At 46.2% G+C, this 20,251-nt stretch overlaps 1 protein-coding gene across 4 annotated transcripts in view; it reads left to right on the top strand.

Annotated features, from left to right (window-relative positions):
* The window catches only part of DENND1A (DENN domain containing 1A), a 973,091-nt gene that overhangs the window by 826,242 nt on the left and 126,598 nt on the right, over window positions 1-20,251 (top strand). For all 4 annotated transcript variants that reach the window (XM_073590695.1, XM_073590694.1, XM_073590697.1 and 1 more), the window contains exons 17-19: window positions 1,503-1,574; window positions 3,759-3,815; window positions 9,599-9,730. In XM_073590695.1, coding sequence (XP_073446796.1) covers window positions 1,503-1,574; window positions 3,759-3,815; window positions 9,599-9,730 — 261 coding nt within the window. The remainder of the gene's footprint in view (window positions 1-1,502; window positions 1,575-3,758; window positions 3,816-9,598; window positions 9,731-20,251) is intronic.

Here is a 20,251-nt window from a genome sequence, read left to right as displayed (position 1 = left end):
AATAATTCCTAAATATACTCTTACCCTGCACCTACAGCCTGTGTGCTGTCATTAGAAATCAAAATCCCTGCTCCCTTCTTTAAGAAAGATTCTTTTTTTTCTGTTGTAAAAGCTCCACAATGCAACCCGGGTATAATCGGAAAACACGCTATTGTTGAGGTTACAGTCATGTCACATTGACTCGGGAAGCTTTTGATATTGGAAAGATGGAACAGATGGCACTTTGACTCAGAGGTGCAGAATTCAGAAGTTAAATGGTACATAAATTTAAGATACTTTATCACTAATAAGTCTATATTTAATGAGTAAAGTAATTATTATCAATGATAATTATTCTAATTACATGTAATTGAGCTGCACAATTAATTCATTACTATAAATATCTCTATAGAACAGTTTAATGAGTGGTGTGAATAAAAGGCACTGCCCAGGCCGTATCCTATAACAAAGCGCTAATAGTTTTTCAGACTCGTTTGCCTTAAAAAGCAAAATTATAGCAGCAGCTTTTTAGTATCCGTTTCTGGCGTGTAAATTGTATATACTTGTGACCGTCTGCCAAATCCGAACATCAGATATTACATTTATTTATATATTTTCCCTTCTGTAATTATTATTGTATATATCATTATTATTATGGCATATTTTTTATTTCTCCTTGTCCTCCTGCTCTTCCTCCTTTTTCTAAATTTTCTTCTTCCTTCTTTTACTCCCACTCTTTTCCCCCCATCCTCAACCTCCTCTGCCTCCTCATTTTCCTCCTCCTCTTTCACCACCATTTACAAATCCATCTCCTCATTTTCCTCCTCCTCTCTTTTCTCCTCCTCCTTCTCTTCATCCTCTTCCTCCTTCTCTTCATCCTCTTCCTCCTTCTTCTATTCCTGCACCTTATCCCATCCTCCTATTTTCCTTCTACTACTATTCCTCCTTTTTTCTTTCCCCCTCCTTCTTTCTTACTCTCCTCCTCCTTTCTCGATCTCCTCCTCCCCCTCATCTTCCTTCTCCCCCTCATCTTCCTTCTACTTATCTTTAAACTCATCCTCACATTCCTCTTTCTCGTCTTCCTTCCCCCCCTCCTTTTGCCCTGTCCACTCTTTCTGCTTCTCCTCCTTCTCTTCCGCCTTCCTCCTTTTACTCCTCTTCACCCTTGCTATTACTTCCCCTTCTTCTCTTCTACTTCCTTCTCCACCTCCCTCTCTTCCTCTTCCCTCTTTTCCCCTTTCAATTCTGCTCTTCTTGCTCCTTCTCCTTCTCTTCCATCTCTTCCTTCTACTCCATCTTTCCCTCCTTTTACTTCTCCTTGTTCTCTTCCCATTCCTTCTACTAATCCAACTTCTCTTTCCCCTCATTCTGTTCTTCCTCTTTCTTCTCCTTCTCGTCGTCCTCATCCTATAAATTATCCTCATCATCCTCCTCCTCCAATAACTTTTATCTTACGTTATTATTTGTTCTTCTTTCATATTTTTCCTATTGTTTTCCTTTTTCTTCTTCTTTTTTTCTTACAGAAAGGAAGTGGGGCCTTTCTTAACACCATGAAGACCAGAGCTAATCCAGCCATGAAGACTGTCTACAAGTTTGTAAGTACCAGATTAAGGACAAGAGACATGCCAGGGACGCTCTGTAACACTGAACTTGCGGTGTTATGACTTTTGTAGCGGCACACTGTTGTTTCCATTGACCCCATGATATATTTATCAGGTACAAAGGTCTCTGCCCAATAACCTTACATTATTTATATGTTAAGGCTGCAGATAGATAGAGCTATTGTTCATTGATTATCATGGATTATCAGGACAGTAGAATTTTCTCTTATTATTGGATTATTTCTGCTTGTGAACATGAGTTATGTTTTAGGCAGTTGGGTTTATGGATTATTCTACACTTCTCCATGCAGTTCTCTACCTTAATGTTATGAATTATTACTGTTACATAGGACTGCCCCTGTTCTTCAGTTTATGTGCATTATGGTGTATGCAGTCCCTTTATTAGCATTGGTTATAGCATACAGTCTCCTTATACTTACACACCACTTCCGGATCTGTGGGATGTCCTCGACTAAACATTGATAGTCTATCCTTAAGATGTGCGATCACTGTTATATGTGGGGGTCTGACCCTTGCTGATCAGCAGAATGCTCATTAGTGGACCCCATTGCTAGTGGAGGTTTCCAATCTATCACAAGGTTTTTGCTATTTTATCTGATGTAGGAGCCAAGACCTCGATTCCAGTGATGTGTCACTTGCAGGGCTGCTTGTTGCATCTTTGATAAAATCCCTGTTTTCTCTGCTGTAGGTCTAGCAGTTCTCTGACTGCTGACGTCTGGATAACCCCACCCACACCACTGATTGGCAGCTTTCTGCCTATGCATAGTGTACACAGAAACTTGTCAGTCAGTGATCGGGGGCCGGGTTTTGCACTACTTGCACTACATGAGGACTACATGTCACAAGACAACTAGTCCTCTACTCATAATCTTCTGCTGATAAAACACTGATTTTATTGAATCAACAACAAGCAGCCCAGTAAGTGACACATCACTGGAATCAGGCTCTCTGCCCCTACATCATGCTGCTCTCAGATGAAACAGAAAAAACCTGGTGACAGAATCCCTTTAACCCCTTCATGACGTATATTTACGTCACAAGTCTTGCCCTCTACTTTGATGCAGGCTTTGACGCCGAGCCTACATCTTTCCCCCTGCACATGACATCTGGCTTAATAAACTGTCTTGACTTTAACACCCGCGGCTTCTAACCAGTTAAATCCCACTGGGATTTAACACGCTCACAAATCCCGCCCATTGGCACCCCTGTCACGTTATTACGGGCGCCAGTGGGTTGTATTGACAGCCGAGGATCTTAAAAAAAACCCCGTTCCTGTCATTACGATACTCATGTGAATGCCGGCTCGTGACCGCCATTCATAGGAGATTGTGATTATTGGTATGCATAGCAGTGCTGATGCTCTGCTATGTGTAGCACAGACGATCAGAAGATTGCAGCTTCAAATCTCCTAAGGAGGCTATTAAATACAGTAAAAAGTGAAAAAAAGGTTTAAAAAAACCCACAAGTTCAAATCACTCCCCTTTTACCACATTGAAAATAAAACAATAAAAAAATACACATATTTGCTATTACTGCATTCAGAAATGTCCGATTTAGCAAAACATAAAGTAAATTAATCAGATCGGTAAACGGCGTAACAAGAAAAAGAATCGGAACGACAGAATTGCGTTTTTTTGCTGCCACAATATTGCAATAAAATGCAATAAGAGGCAATGGAATTTTTCATACAAATTTTGAAATTGCTTTTACCACATATATAAAAAAGAACCTATGCATGTTTGGCATCTGTGTACTCGTACTGACCTCGGGAATCATACCGCCAGGCCAGTTTTTACCATATAATGAACATGGTAACTAAACAAAAAACAATTGTGGAATTCCACTCTTTCTGCAAATTCATCGCACTTTTAATATTTTTCCCGATTTCCAGTACAATATAAAATCAGTGTTGTTATTCAAAAGTACTATTCATCCCACAAAAAAACAAGCCCTCACACAGCCATATTGATGGAAAAATAAAAAGGTGATGGCTCTGGGAAGAAGGGGAGCAAAAAAACGAAAAATGGCCATGTGGTGAAGGGGTTAAGAATAGGTCATCGGGGTACAGGACCCACACAGCTTTTTCAAGTCTAAAGTTTGTAAAAGAATGCAATAGTCTATAATCGCCTAAAGTCTAATCACATTTGTCTTCTTTAGGCTAAAGACCACGCTAAAATGGGAATCAAAGAAGTGAAAAACCGCCTGAAACAGAAGGTACTGCTTCTCTTGTTTTTTATTCCTTAATTATTTGTAGCTACATGCAGATTGAGGTTTTTTGTTTTTTTCAAGAGAACACAATCTTATCTTGATTTTCGCCAATAGATGTTGTACGGTGCCGGATCTGGTCTGAACTTTAAATTAACATCTACATGTAGTATTGCGTGATTATAGATATAGTGGAGGATTCATCAAAAGTAGTGCAAAGCAGATGTGGGGAGTAGTTGTCCAAAACAACCAATTAGATTTTAGCAGTAATCAAGAGGGACAAGTGGAAGAGTAATTAACTTGCTTCTTGTGGTTAAACTGTATTAGTGGGTGAGTAACACCCATTTTCCTGGTGGTCTAGTGTTGTGAGTGGGCACTAGTGGTTTAGTGTGGTGAGAAGGCAATAGTCATTTCCCTGGTGGTCTATTGTAGTGAGAAAGCAATGCCCATTTTTTCCCTAGTGATCTAATGTAGTGAGACGGCAATGACCATTTTCCTGGTCTTCTAGTGTTGTGAGTGTGAACTAGTGGACTAATGTGGTGATAAGGCAATGCCCATTTCCCTGGTGGTTCAGTGTAGTAAGTGGACAATGCCCATTTTCCTGGTGGTCTAGTGTAGTGAGTGGGCACTAGTTGTCCAATATAGTGAGTGGGCACTGTCCATTTCCCTGGTGGTCTAGTGTAGTGAGTGGGTAATGCCCATTTCCCTGGTGGTCCAATGTAGCTAGTGGACAATGCTCATTTTTCTGGTAGTCTAATCTGTTGAGTGGGCATTGCCAATTTTCCTGGTGGTCTAGGGTAATGCTCATTTCCCCGGTGTTGTGACGTAGAACATAGCTTAAAGGGGCTGTCCAACAGGAACATATTTTTTTCTGGCATGGATTAATTAAAAAAATAAATAACCATACTCATCCTTCCAGCTTTCCCTGCGGATCTAGCGCAGGCTGCTCTCAAGGTGTCTGCTGTCCCATTCAAAAATTATGATACCTATGGTTTGCTGCAGCTTGCAGGTGACTAGAGGAGCACATCATCGGATGTTTATGACTTCTGAACGGGGCAGTAACCGCTGCTGGAGCCCTCAGAGACCCCTGGAGCAGCCTGCACTGGATACATGGGGGCTCTGGAAGGTGAGTATGGCTCGGTTTATTTATTTTTAATCAATCCATGCCTAAAAAAGTATTTTACTGTCATACATCCCCTTTAGATATGATGTAAAGTGGTTTACTGACCTCCCCGGGCTTCAGTCTCATGTGTGCTGTCTCTGAATGTAGTGTGCTCATCTGCTAAACTTCCAACTTGGCACTGATCATAGGGAGCAGCACAGGGGCAGTAAGCGTTGTGTCTGGAATAATAGACATTGGTGAGTAGTCCACACAGCTTGTACCTACCTTGACCTCTATTCACAAAACAGTGTTTATGTATTTATTTAATTTAGAATTGTGACAGTTGGAAATGTTTGTCACATCCCACCTCATACTCGACAGTTACTGTCCACACTATGATGATTTCCTTCCAGATGTTGTCATCCCTGACCCAAGCTTATTTGTGATGACACATAAAAAACAATTTTTACTATCTTTATACAAATACATCCTGTATGTGTCAAATCCTGTGATATATATGAGTTCCGTTACTTGTAAGCCTTTTCAAAATCATTTTGTAGCCCGTCTTAAAGAAATGTGTGACGATGAAAGAAACAGCCACAGATTTAAGAATGAACAGCCTCTTTTTCTGACCACTTGTTTTTTGGAGCAAGTTATGTGATCCCGTCCCCCACTCTGTAGTTTTAGTCCCCACTTTTCGGCTTTAGGTGGTGGTCTTCCTGTCGACCTTTCAAGGTCCAGTGAATCTGACCTGGATGAAGGTTGGCTGTCTTCTCTCCCCAGCGCTACATTATGATGGACCTCTTTCTACTTTTTTTGTTGACCTGAACGGTTTAGGTGACAACCTTGCTCCTTATTTGCAATTCAAACCAAACTCCGGAGCGGGCCACGGGTAACACTCAGAATGTCGATGAGGTGTGAAAGGTCAATCCTGGGAGGATCCATGTCTTGTGGACTGAATACATATTTCTCAACACCCAGTATAATACACAAGTGCTCTCTAGCACAAAATGCATTGCTAAAGCAAAATATATTCATCTCGGCATTCTTTTCATTCCCATATATTAAGGTGACTTTTTTGTGCTTGTGTGAGTCAAAAGATGCCAAAAAGTGGAGATGTATTGTAAAGGAGACCACACTGAGAGACAGCTAGTTGTGCTCCAGAAGTCCGTTACACCTGACAAGATTATACTGCACACACTGATTACTCTTATTCTAGTAATTAAAATCCAGCAGAAATATATAATCCAGTAAGGTATATAAAATCCAGCCCCCCGCCATGCCGCCTGCCTTTAAAAACATGTGACAGAACCGCTGGTGGCAAAGAGCCACTGATATCAGTGTGGTCCTGTGATAGGAGCCACCGGGTAACAAGTCCGGTCATGACATTTCTTCCCTTCTTAATATTCTCCCATTACTTGTGAGTGTTATTACTGAGAAGTGGAGGGAACCGCAGTCACTCATCCACGAAGGGGAGACCCCATATTGTTACAGAGCAGGGTCACTGAGTGCTTAGGATAGAAAAGTCACCAACACTCTGTGGAATCCAGAAGTACTGAGTCCAAACCTTCCCTAGCATTCACATCAGCACAGATACAGTGACCCTGCTGGGAGCTTTGCCAGGAGCAGATGCTTGCAGCCGTACATCATCAAGCACAAGGTCAAATGTCGGATTTGGTGATGTAAGGCAGATTCTGGAGAAGTAGGTATATGCTTTGTGGAGTGACAGATTACACTTCTGCACTTCTATGTCTGGCAGCCTGATAGCATAGTCTGGGTTTGACTAATGTCAGGAGAATGCTACCTATCTTACTGTGCCAACTTTAAGGTTGGTGGAGAAGGGATTATATTGCAGGCTTGTTTTTAGGGATCTGTCTTAGCCCCTTTACTTCCAATGGAGGGAAATCGCTTCCACCTTTGTAGGAACAGTTTTGCCCTTTTCTGTTCACCATAACTGTATCTCTTGCACAAAACAAGGGCCATAAAGACATGTTGGAGGGAGTTTGGTGTGGGAGAGCTTGACAGTCCGCACAGAGCACGAAGCTCAACTCCATCCAACACTTTTAGGATGAATTAGAACGGAGATTGTGAGCCCGGACTCTCGCCTACATCATTGTCTCGGCAGCACGGTGGCTCAGTGGTTAGCATTGTAGCGCTGGGGTCTTGGGTTCAAATCCCACCAAGGAGGACAACACCTACAAGGAGTCTGTATGTTCTCCTTGTGTTTGCATGGGTTTCCTCCGAGTTCTCCAGTTTCCTCCTACACTCCAATGACATATTGATAGGGGATCTAGATTGTGAGCCCCAATGGGGACAGTGATGATGTCTGTAATGTGCTACGCAATTAATGGCGCTATGCAAGCAGGGATGAATATTCTTTATTGCAGATCTGTCGCTGTAGGCTGGCAACAGTTAAGTAAAATGCTGAACTTCGAGATGGAACCCATAATTCTTGATAAAGGAAAATGTAGCCAAAGTATCTCGTGTTGGACATACACCTTTTTGAATAAACTTTGGAGTGCTCCCTCCTTTTTCCAATATGTCTGCTCGTGTATGACGGACTGTCTTGAAATATCCTTATACTGGTGGAACGTATGTCATAAGTGGACAACAATGTATTTGTTGATGGTCCCAGCTCATAGATATATACAGACGCTGCGTGAGCTCAGCCATTGTTACCCAGTTAATTTAAAGGGGTATTCTCAAGTTTAAAAGATAGCCCCGATCAATGGGATAGTGGATAACTTTCCGATTGTTGGGGGCTTGATCACCATGGCAAACCTCAACGGAGCGATGATCAATAGTGTGCAGATCAATGGTGTGCACTGCTGCTCCATTCATTCTAATGGGAGTGCCGAAGACCAGCGTTGTGCAGCCCTTCAAGAGAGAATAGAACAACAATGCACCTGATTGACCACCAATGTATTAAGCCTGGTTCTCAGACCCCAGTGATAGGAATGTTATCCCCTATCCCATAGGGGCATGCTAATAATGTGACAGTGCTTACAAAGCAAGACATAGGTAAGTCTTTTTAGTAGCCCCTGGTTAGCCGCTTTTGCCCCTTGACTGGAGCAGTAGTTTTTGTGCATTATTTATATGATCGGCCAATTTCATGACTTCTTTGATACAAGGTAGAATACCATGCTCATGAGTGAGTGGGTGTGATGATCCCTTTGGTTTATATTTTGGTGACGATTTCTTCTTTTTGGGTTATTGATGGTGGTAATGGCCTTATTACCCCACAGAGCAGACACTGCCTTTCTGTATTCAAGGGTCGTAACGTTCAGGTGCCGTAACTTGCTCAGAAATAGATATATCAGTAATGCGTAGATGTCTTTCACATCAAAGACTGTCAGCCATCCTTTCAGCTCGGAGATTGTCAGGTGTAGATCTGTACGCTGGAAACGTCCGTGTCAATATATCTGTCGTCTCATGACCGTCCACTGGATACCTGTACGTGTTGATGTCATACTGGAATCCATCAGCTAATGTGACATCTGTCTGGAATGGGTGTCATTTATATATCTGCCAGGATCAGCACAGTCTTATTTGTGAGAGACTCGTATCTTGATACTTGGAGAGGGTGCACTCCGGGTATATTTAGAAGGGGAACATTGTAGTCATTCTACATGACAGTCATCGGATATCCACGATCACCGGTCATCTGTGGGTCAACAATTGACCAACATTATTTTAACATATTTTTATTTTGATAAAGAATCAATGATCAGACCATAAACCAAGATGGTAAAAATAAAAGTGACGCACAGCGCTGTGTGGCAAGTTCTCAGCTTCTACATTGTGCTGCTCTCGGATTACTTAACAAAACCTTCTGACAGATTCCCTTTAAAGTGCATGGACACCTTTTGCTGAGTTTTTTTTTTTCACTTGGGGGAAAAAGAGTCAACTAAATATCCATGCCCAGGCAATGTGGCTTGTTAGCACCTCTTAATCCCCATTGCTGCACCTCGTTTTGTTAAAATCATCCATTTTTTACTAAAATTAGGCCTTGTACTAGGGATACACTAAAAAAAGATTGGATCGTTTGGCTTCCACAGCTTCTACATATTACAGAAAAATACAGAATGAGTCACATTCGTAAGAGAGCTTGTGCTGACAGTAGTGGCTAAATCCCTCTTCTCTCTTCACCTTAACCATACTCTAAGGGGATTTATGACCAGCTAAGGCTGTGTTCACATGTCCAGTAATGATCCGTCAGAACGGATCCAACAGCAATCCATTGGCAGACACAACTTTTTAGTCCATTTCTTTTAACATTGAAGTCTATGGAAAACAGATCCGTTAGTCAGCCATCCGTTTTTCTCTCTTAAAGAATCTATTTTTTGCTTACTGGATCTGTTTAAAATGGATCTGTTTAAAATAGATGGCTAATTAATGGATTCGTTTTCCATAGACTTCAATTTAAAAAAAACGTAACCAGCAGAGATCAGTTTTTGTGTATATGCATATCTTTTGTGGTAACGGATTGCTGCTGGACCCGTTCTATCGGATCATTACTGGACATGTGAACATAGCCTTAGAAGATGATTAAGCAGAAGAGAGATAAGTGTTACAGACCCTACCATCAGACAAACTTATAGACTATAGTAACTGGAATAGAAGCGGAAAATAATTTGTTTTCGACCATTTTTTCTTTATTAATCTTGTTCTCATCCTGTATTCATGTCAGGACTTGACTGAAAACGGCTGTAGCGTCGCTGTGGAAGAACCACTTCCAAGTATGTCTCCTTCACCATCTTCTGAAAAGAAAGATCTGAAAACCAGGGATGAAAGAAGACCCATCACAGTTCATTTTGGTCAGGTAAGCCCATTTAAATTTTGACCATGTTCCAGGTATGTCAATGACTCTCCTTGGTGCTAAAATCTTTGACTGTAGCGTCAAGATGCATATTTAACGGTCACTTCATTTTGACTCCTCCTAGCCGCGATGGTGGGAGGACAGAGACACCAGGATTGCCCATTCTGGCCACTAGTGGCGATCTCTGTGGTTGGACCTCCACCCAGCAGTTACACACATGTTCAAAATTGTTGGTACCCCTTGTTTAATGACAGAAAAATCCAGAATGGTCACAGAAATAACTTGAATCTGACAAAATTAATAATACATAAAAAAATCAATGAAAATGAATAAATGAAAGTTAGACATTGCTTTTCAACCATGCTTCCACAGAATTTAAAAAAAAATAAAACTTATGAAATAGGCCTGGACAAAAATGATGGTACCCTTAACTTAATATCTTGTTGCACAACCTTTTGAGGCAATCACTGCAATCAAACGATTCCTGTAACAGTCAATGAAACTTCTGCACCTCTTGAAAGTTATTTTGGCCCACTCCTCAAGAGCAAACTGCTCCAGTTGTCTCGTGTTTGAAGGTTGCCTTTTCCAGACGGCATGTTTCAGCTCTTTCCAAAGATGCTCAATAGGATTTAGGTCAGGGCTCATAGAAGGCCACTTCAGAATAGTCCAATGTATTCCTCTTAGCCATTCTTGGATGTTTTTAGCTGTGTGTTTTTTGTCATTATCCTGTTGCAAGACCCATGACCTGCAAAGGGACCAAGCTTTCTGACACTGGGCAGCACATTTCTCTCTAGAATCCCTTGATAGTCTTGAGATTTCATTGTACCCTGCACAGATTCTAGACACCCTGTGCCAGATGCAGCAAAGCAGCCCCAAAACATAACAGAGCCTCCTCCATGTTTCACAGTAGGGACAGTGTTATTTTCTAGATATGCTTCATTTTTCTATCTGTGAACATAGAGCTGATGTGCCTTGCCAAAATGTTCCATTTTTGTCTCATCTGTCCATAGGACATTCTCCAAGAAGCTTTGTGGCTTGTCAACATGTAGTTAGGCAAACTCCAGTCTGGCTTTTTTATGATTTTTTTCAACAATGGTGTCCTCCTTGGTCGTCTTCCATGAATTACACTTTGGCTCATACAATGACTAATGGTACGGTCTGCCACTGTTGTTCCTTGAGCTTGAAGTTCACCTTTAATCTGTTTAGAAGTTTTTCTGGGCTCTTCTGTTACCATTCATATTATCCGTCTCTTTGATTTGTCATCAATTTTCCACCTGCGGCCACGTCCAGGGAGGTTGGCTACAGTCCCATAGAGCTTAAATTTCTGAATAATATTTGCAACTGTAGTCACGAGAAAATCAAGCTGCTTGGAGATGGTCTTATAACTTTTACCTTTAACATGTTTGTCTATAATTTTCTTTCTAATCTCCTGACACAATTCTTTCTCCTTCGTCTCATTGGGGGACACAGATACTGGGGGAGTATGCTTCTGCCGCTAGGAGGCTGACACTAAGTGAAAAAAAAAGGTTAGCTCCTCCTCCGTCGTATACACTCTCGCCCCTATTGTGGGCGGAACTCAGTTTTTTGTTTAGTGTCCATGGAGGCACATACGTCTGGTTTTGCTTCAGACTTTTTCTTTTTTTTTTTTCCCATGAAGAGGAGACAGGGGCGACGGACCCTATTGAAAGGGTCCGATCTCCCCAAACCATCAACGGGCGAGCACATGTTGAGTATTGTCTCCACGTATCCTCTCCCGCACCATGGGACATATCTGGGCCGTTTTCCCCAGACCTTTTTTTTAAATTTTACCGTCTATAAAGATGAGACAGGGGAAACAGATCCTATTGAAAGGATCCGATTTCCCCAAACCATCAACGGGCGAGCACGTGCGAGTGTCCCTCCACGTATCCTTTCCCGCGACGTGGGACACAATGCCGGACTTAGCCCTGACCACCCCTGGGTATTGAAACCATGGGCTGTACAGAGGCACAAGACTAGTCCGTGCGGCCCCCACTGCTCCACCAATGCTTAGACTGCGGTGCTGCAAGGTGGCGGACGGTCCCTCTCGTCACCCCCTGAAGGGGTTAGATGGAGCTAGGGTGCCTGCACCGTCCTATTTTGTCAAGGCCCCCTCACATACCTGAGCTGGGAAGCTGAAGAGGATCGTCAGTGAGGAGAGGGCCTGGGAGGGCTCCTGCGGCGAAGATCCGTTAGCTGTCAGATGCCACCGGCAGTGGCTGCAGAGTGATGCGGAGAAGCCCGCGCCAGTAAGTAGCGCCATTTTTTTGTGGCGCCATGGGCAGGGGATAAATTGAGGCCGCGGCTTTAGCCGAAGCTAGGCCGCGACCGGAGGTTCCGCCTCCGGGCCGCGCGTCACTTCCGGCGGCCCGCCCCCAGGCCTGGGCGGCGGGGGATAAATTTAGTCCCCGGCTTCGGAGCACGGCTAGGCCGCAGACCAGAAAATACCGCCCCTGGACCGGTTTATATGCTGGCGGTCCGCCCCACAGCTGGGGGAGTGCGATTTTTGTGCGGAGGCGCCCAGGAACGGGGGGGCACAGGACTGGGGTAAGTGCTGCCCGGGAACGAGGTGCTACCTCCTTCCCCCTATCCCCAGCAGCGGACAGATACAGCATGTCCGAAGAAGCAGCAAGCATCTCTTGTCGGGCTGCGTTTCCGCGGGCGCAGAACAAGCGATTATGCAAAGCCGGCGACTCCATACGCGCCCAGGAGCCCTCCCCTGCGACCAAACCCACAATGCTGGTGGGGCAGACCGCAGAGGACAAGGCTCGGGATTCCCGCTGTGCAGCGCCCGGAGCCTAACGCCTAACAGAACCTCAGTGTCCGTCCTCCTCTGCGACCGCGACCAAGGTGCTAAGCTTTCCAGAGTGGGTCCTATCACTGTCACAGGTCATGCAATTGAGTCCCTTCGGCCTCGGGGGCAGGGACAGTGGCTCGCCAGCCTTTGCGGAGACCTCTGCCTCACAAGAGCCTCTCACCTGCAGGGGCCACTCTCACTCCAGGCAGACCCGAGGGAATCGAATCCACACGGTATCGCCCAGTCCATCCGGTGCCTTTGGTATCCGTAAGTTCTGCTTCTCGCTCCCCGTCACCAGTGGTTGATAGCGAGCAGATCTCAGAATTCAACTCAGACGAGCTCCTTGACCTGGATGCTCCAGCGTTACGTGAAACAGTGGACAGCCTCATAGAAGCCGTCAATCAGACCCTGGGGATTGAGGATGATCCCGCAGCGGCTACGGGGCATGAAGTGGCATTTAAGCAAGTGAAGCGCCCGCACAGAACTTTTTCCTCTCACCCGGAATTTGAGGACATGGTGCAGCGGCACAGAGAATGTCCAGACAGGCGTTTCTTGAGTCAAAAGGCACTCAAAACAAGGTATCCGTTTGCTCCGGACCTCTGTAAAAAATGGATGGAATCTCCGATGGTGGATCCTCTGGTTTCGCGCCTAGCCACTAAGACCCTGCTATCCGTCCCTAGTGTTTCCTCAATTAAGGATCCCACGGATTGCCTTATAGAGAGCTTAGCTCGCTCAGTATGTGAGGCGTCAGGGTCAGCGCTCGCTCCCTCATTCGCAGCAACTTGGGTAGCCGAGGCTATGATATCATGGTCAGAAACTTTAAACAAGGTCGCGCAGGAGCAAGATCTACCTGCAGAGATTTCGGAGGTCGCAGGTCAGATGGCGATGGCCGGAGACTATGTAATCAATGCGTCTTTGGATGCGGACAATTGCTTGGCACTTGCTGCCGCTAATGCAATTTCTATCAGAAGAGCCCTATGGTTAAGGACATGGTGAGCCGATTCTACTTCTAAGAAGTCCTTGGCTTACCTGCCTTATCAGTACGGCCACCTATTTGGGGAGAAGTTGGATCAACTTATCTCCGACTCCACAGGAGGGAAGAGTGGGTTTCTCCCTCAACAAAAGGTCAAAACGCTTTTTCGTCACCCGTTTTCAGGCACGTTTTTGGGCCTTTTCGCAACCCCAGGTGGACTACAGCGGCCAATTCCGCCGCCTCAGGCCGCCCCAACCAGGATAGGGAGCGGCAGGTCTCATATAGAGCCAACCCATTGGGGAGAATGCATACTCAGCAGCCCAGATCGAGGGGATCTAGATCCCAAAGATCGTCGGCCGAATGACTCGAGGCCTTTACCAGACGACACCAGCAAGGTGGGCGGCTGCCTACTCTGGTTTCACCACGTCCTTTGCAATGTCGCTCACGACGCATGGGGAAAGGAATTGGTGGCCTCAGGTTCGTCAGATATCCTCCAAGACGGTTTTTTCTTTCCCGGCTTCCCAGGGTGGATACCCAGGCAAGGACTCTATTGGGAGCCATTAAATCGCCCCAGCACAACAAAGTCATTGTTCCAGTGCCGGAACACGAAAGAGCTCAGGGGTTCTATTCCAACCTTTTTGCGGTTCCCAAAAAGGACGGGTCTGTCAGGCCTGCTTTTGGACCTGAAGCTTCTGAACAAATTCATCAGGATCAGACATTTCTGGATGGAGTCTCTCCGTTCAGTCATATCTGCCATGGAGCAGTGAGAATACTTGGCCTCAATAGACATCCAGGACGCATATCTACATATTTCCATTTTTCCTCCTCATCGGAGGTTTCTACGCTTCACCTTCAGCGATCAACATTTTCAGTTCGTAGCGCTACCCTTCGGGCTAGCCACGGCTCCCAGGGTGTTCACAAGGGTTATGGCAGTTGTCATGGCCACACTGCATTCTCGAGGCATAGTCGTCTTGCCTTATCTGGACGACCTCTTGGTCAAGGGCCCGTCAAAACGGGCATGCAAGGAAAGGGTCAGCATCACGCTAGATACTCTTGCCCGCGTAAGATGGTTGGCAATGCAAAGAAGTCATCGCTTGTGCCAGCTCAGAGGATCTCCTTCCTAGGAATGATCTTCGACACTTGCCGAGGGTTGGTAATTCTCCCTCAGGAAAAGGCACTGGCTCTCCGGCAGGGAGTCCGGACACTTCGGCAACCAGTCCCTCATACCATCCGATCTGGGATGAGGATTCTAGGGAAAATGGGGCAGCAATGGAAGCGATAACTGTCGCCCAGTTCCACCTTCGCCCCCTGCAGCACGCCTTCTTGTCAGCCTGGGACAAGAATCCTTTCATGCTCGATCGGCGGTGCCGACTGTTCTCTCAAGACAGGCAGTCGCTCGGATGGTGGATAACCAGTTCCTCTCTGGCCCAGGGGAAACAGTTCCCCCCAGATCATTGGCTGGTAATGGCAACCAGTGCCAGTCTCCTCGGTGGGGGAGCGGTGTTTCGCCACCACACAACCCAGAAACGATCGTCGCCACAGGAGGCACACCTCCTGATCAACTTATTGGAGATACAAGCAATTCGACTGGCTCTGCAGAAGTTTCATCACTTTCTAGCAGGCCGCCCCGTCCGGATTCAATCGGACAATGCCACAGTGGTGACTTACATAAATCATCAAGGGGGCACCCACAGCAGAGCAACCATGCGCGAGGTGGGGCTCGTTCTTCAGTGGGCCGAAGCAAACCACTTGGTAATTTCGTCTGTCCACATTCCGGGGCGTGGAAGATTGGGCGGCAGACTTTCTCAGCCGGCAGGGTCTTGCATCCGGAGAGTGGTCTCTACATCCCGAAGTTTTTCAGCAGATTTGTCAACTGTGAGGAGCTCCGGATGTGGACCTGATGGCTTCCAGAGTGAATGCCAAGGTGCCCACATATGTCGTTCAGGCCAGGGACCCGCAGGCATTCGCGGTGGACGCGTTGGTTCTGCCATGGAACCAGTTTCACCTCCCATATCTATTTCCCCCACTGCCACTACTTCCGAGAGTCATCAAAAAGATCAAGAGGAAGGGATGCCGGCGATTCTGCTGGTCCCAGAATGGCCCCGTCGAGCGTGGGACGCAGATCTAATGCAGCTGCTCGCCGACGTTCCTTGGCGCCTGCCAGAGCGCCCAGATCTACTGTCTCAAGGGCCGATTTGCCACCCGAACTCAGGGACCCTGTGTTTGACGGCATGGCAATGGAATCTTGGATTCTAACCCAGGCAGAGTTCGGGAGCGAGGTGGTCGCTACAATGATTAGTGCCTGGAAGCCTGCTTCAGCACAAATTTATCACCACACCTGGAAGGTGTTCCTTGCTTGGTGTCGAGGCCGCGGTGTTTCTCCGCTGAGATTCTCGATCCCCAACATCTTGGCTTTTCTCCAGTCGGGCTTAGAGAGCCCGGATAGCTCAGTCGGTAGAGCATTAGACTCGGGCTTTGCCCCAAGTTCCCTCAGGAGACAAATATCGGCCATATCCGTCCTGTTCCAGCGCAGAATTGCCACCGATTTGCAGGTGAAGATTTTTCATTCAGGGAGTCTCCCACTTAGTACCTCCCTATAAGGCGCCTATGGACGCCTGGGACCTTAACATGGTCCTAAGTGTTCTGCAGGAAGCTCCATTTGAACCGCTTCAGGATATCTCTTTGAGGTACCTTTCCTGGAAAGTGGTGTTCCTAGTGGCCATCACTTCCATCAGGCGGGCTTCAGAGCTGGCAGCCCTATCCTGCCGAGCTCCGTTCCTCAACTTTCCATAAGGATAAGGTGGTCCTCAGACCAGCCCCTCCGTTTCTGCCGAAAGTCGTGTCCTCTTTTCACATTAATGAAGATGTTGTTTTACCTTCTTTTTGTCCAGCACCAATGCACCGTGTGGAAAAGGTTCTTCACACGTTAGACCTGCTAAGAGCCCTCCGGAGGTACGTGTCGCCGATGGCACCCTTTCGTCAGACGGACACGCTGTTCGTGCTCCCCGAAGGGTGCAGGGAAGGACTCGCTGCCTCAAAATCGACCATGGCCAGATGGATTCGTTTGACTATTCAGAAGTCCTACCGCATTAGAGGCACGCTGATTCCAGCAGGGATCAGAGCGCACTCTACCCGGGCAGTGGGCGCCTTTTGGGCGCTTCGGCACCAGGCTTCGACGGAACAGGTTTGCAAGGCAGCAACCTGGTCCAGCCTGCACACATTTGCCAAACATTATAATATCCATGCTCAGGCCTCGGCGGATGCAAGCCTGGGTAGAAAGATTCTCCAAGTAGCGGTGGCGCACCCTTTAAACAAGAGGTGCATGTAGCTTGGATTGGTGAGTCAATCTCCCACCCAGGGACTTCTTTAGGACGTCCCACAGTATCTGTGTCCCCCAATGAGACGAAGGAGAAACATGGATTTTTGTGATAACTCACCGTAAAATCCTTTTCTCCGAGACACTCATTGGGGGACACAGCACCCACCCTATTAGCCAGTTGGCTCTGTTTTTGGTTAGTTAATGCGCATTTATTTATGTGATGTAAGGGTGGTCCTGTTCTGGACATGTTGTACCTGTATTAAGGCTGATTTTGTTGTCCTCCTACTGCTTTGGCACCAAACTGAATTCCGCCCGCAATAGGGGCGAGGGTGTATACGACGGAGGAGGAACTAACCTCTTTTTTTCACTTAGTGTCAGCCTCCTAGCAGCAGAAGCATACACCCACAGTATCTGTGTCCCCCAATGAGCGTCTCGGAGAAAAGGATTTTACGGTGAGTTATCACAAAAATCCATGTTTCCTTCGCTTCCTCCTTTCCTTCGCTTCCTCTGGTCCATGTTGAGCGTGATACACACCATGACACCAAACAGCACAGTGAGTATCTGTATCCCTCTATACAGGCCCATTCACCGATTCCAAGATTGTAGACACCTGTGATGCTAATTAGTGGTCACACCTTGATTTAACATGTCCCTTTTGTCACATTATTTTCGGGGTTACCCTCATTTCTGTACAGGCCTATTTCATGAGATTTATTTATTTTTTTTAAATTCTGTGGAATCATGGTTGAAAAGCAATGTCTGACTTTCATTTGTTCATTTTCATAGATTTTTTATTTATTATTACTTTTGTCAGATTCAAGTTATTTCTGTGACCATTGTGGGTTTTTCTATCATTAAGCGAGGGGTACCCACAATTTTGACCACGTGTGTATAGATCTAATGTGGGTATAAAAGCAAAAAGATTCCCAGAACACTAGACCAGCAGCCACATTGGTAGTTTGTGGTACCTTCGAACCTCCTGCTACCTGCCAGCATATCCCGTGCCTCTTTACAATTAGTTTGCTTGCCACCACAACTTCATACATGCGTCACATCTCAACGATAATGTCATAACAGGTCTGCTATTCAGAAGCTTATGCTTCTTGAACTTTAGAATGTGCCTCACTGGCGAGGTGACATAGATGCAGAGATAGTTGTAACCGGTGGGATTTTTAACGTTGGCACATGCATTACCATCGAATGGCATTAAAGGGAAGGTGCCATCCCAAAAAAAAATTTTCAGCAATTGAAAAAATGTATAGAATTAATGTTTACATTTTCTTAAAAAATATTATCATTTGTTTTTAATTTTGTAAAATATGAAAAATAATTTTAAAAAGTTTGGCATTTCCACTTGTTAACACTAGGGGGAGCAGATACTGAAATTTGGCACAAAAACCTAGTGTACAACTAGCTCACATGCAGTAATTATGGGCATACAGTGTCCATGATGTTTGATTTTGATATATGATCATGCCCTAAAATGGACACTGTATGGGCGGAATCTGCTGACATGGGGGTGATGTCACTCCTCTCCTCCCCTACTGGGTGCTTGCTAAGGGAAAAGAGAGGATGACATTTAGGTACACAGTGAGCAGCCATTTTGATGGGGCCTGCAAAGTTACTGACTGTCCTTTCATGTAAAGTCTGGATCAGAACAGGTCACCAATCAGCAGAAATGTTTCCTGGATTTCTGTGGAGCAGACAAGAAGATGGTCCATCCATGTGTATAAAACACAGCGCTCTATGTACAATCCCTGGCACCGAACAGGGTGCCTCCCATAGACCAGCACACTGCTCTCCTGCAATACTCTGTGCTGCTGTCACCCTGCTCCTTCCCCCATACATCTCCCTCTGTGACCCCCCCATAGACCAGCACACTGCTCTCCTGAAATACTCTGTGCTGCTGTCACCAGGCTCCTTCCCCCATACATCTCCCTCTGTGACCCCCCCATAGACCAGCACACTGCTCTCCTGAAATACTCTGTGCTGCTGTCACCCTGCTCCTTCATCCATATATCAGGCCCCTGTCGCCTCGCTTTCACACATCGCCAGGACAGGATCTGAGGAGAGGAGTGGGGTCTTTGGTCACCGAGGATGGCAGGCAGCAAGGATTCTGGGAGCAGGGTGACAGCAGCACAGAGTATTTCAGGAGAGCAGTGGGCTGGTCTATGGGGGGGCACAGAGAGAGATATATGGTGGAGGGAGCAGAGTGACAGCAGCACACAGTATTTCAGGAGAGCAGTGCGCTGGTCTATGGGGGGCACAGAGAGATATATGGTGGAGGGAGCAGGGTGACAGCGGCACAGAGTATTTCAGGAGAGCAGTGCGCTGGTCTATGGGGGGCACAGAGGGAGATATATGGGGGAGGAGCAGGGTGACAGCAGCACAGAGTATTTCAGGAGAGCAGTGCGCTGGTCTATGGGGGGCACAGAGGGAGATATATGGGGGAGGAGCAGGGAGACAGCAGCACAGAAATCCAGGAAACATTTCTGCTGATTGGTGGCCTGTTCCGATCCAGACTTTGCATGCAAAGATCCCATTCTCCTCCTCAGATCCTGTCCTGGCAATGTGTGAAAGCGAGGCGACAGGCGCAGTTCGAGATGACGCTGGGAAGCAGGCTGGGGGGGAATGGAGCCATACAGTAACGATAAAAATGAGACCCCTCTCTTCAGCTGCCTCACCAGCCCTCCCCTGACTGCACCTATTACCCCTGACCCGTGTGCAGGTGCTCAGCCAGAACCACCCTAGAATGGGTCCCCTTTTAGCAGATCACAAATAATACCGCCATATAGATCATACACAATACCACCATGTAGATCACACATAAAACCAGCAGGGTGACAGCAGCACAGAGTATTTCAGGAGAGCGGTATCACACGGCAGAGAATTAGATACACGGCTCAACAGACAGTATCACACAGGAGAGGATTAGATACACGGCTCAGCAGACAGTATCACACAGGATAGGAATAGATACATAGCTCAGGAGAGGATGAGATACACGGTTCAGTAGTCAGTATCACACAGGAGAGGATTAGGTACACGGCTCAGCAGACAGTATCACACAGGAGAGGATTAGATACACGGTTCAGCAGTCAGTGTCACACAGGATAGGATTAGATACACGGCTCAGCTGACAGTATCACACAGGATAGGATTAGATACACAGCTCAGCAGACAGTATCACACAAGAGAGGATTAGATACACGGCTCAGCAGGCAGTATCACAGGAGACAGTATTACAGATATGCCCACACTGGTGAAACTTCCAGCCCCCCCCCCTAGACTATGGGCTGTATATGTCACTGTCCTCCTCAGACAGCCACAAAAGCTCTCATAAAAGCAAAGGTGTCAGATTACTGGAGATCACTGGGGCTGTGAGTGAGGAGCAGAGCAGGAGGACAGTGGAGCTGG

This window comes from Dendrobates tinctorius, unplaced genomic scaffold (genome assembly GCF_039654945.1).
Source record: "Dendrobates tinctorius isolate UK_male_01 unplaced genomic scaffold, ASM3965494v1 ptg000120l, whole genome shotgun sequence".
NCBI lineage: Eukaryota > Metazoa > Chordata > Amphibia > Anura > Dendrobatidae > Dendrobates > Dendrobates tinctorius.
The sequence above is the reverse complement of the archived record's forward strand: the minus strand, read 5'-3'. Positions and strand labels throughout refer to the sequence as shown.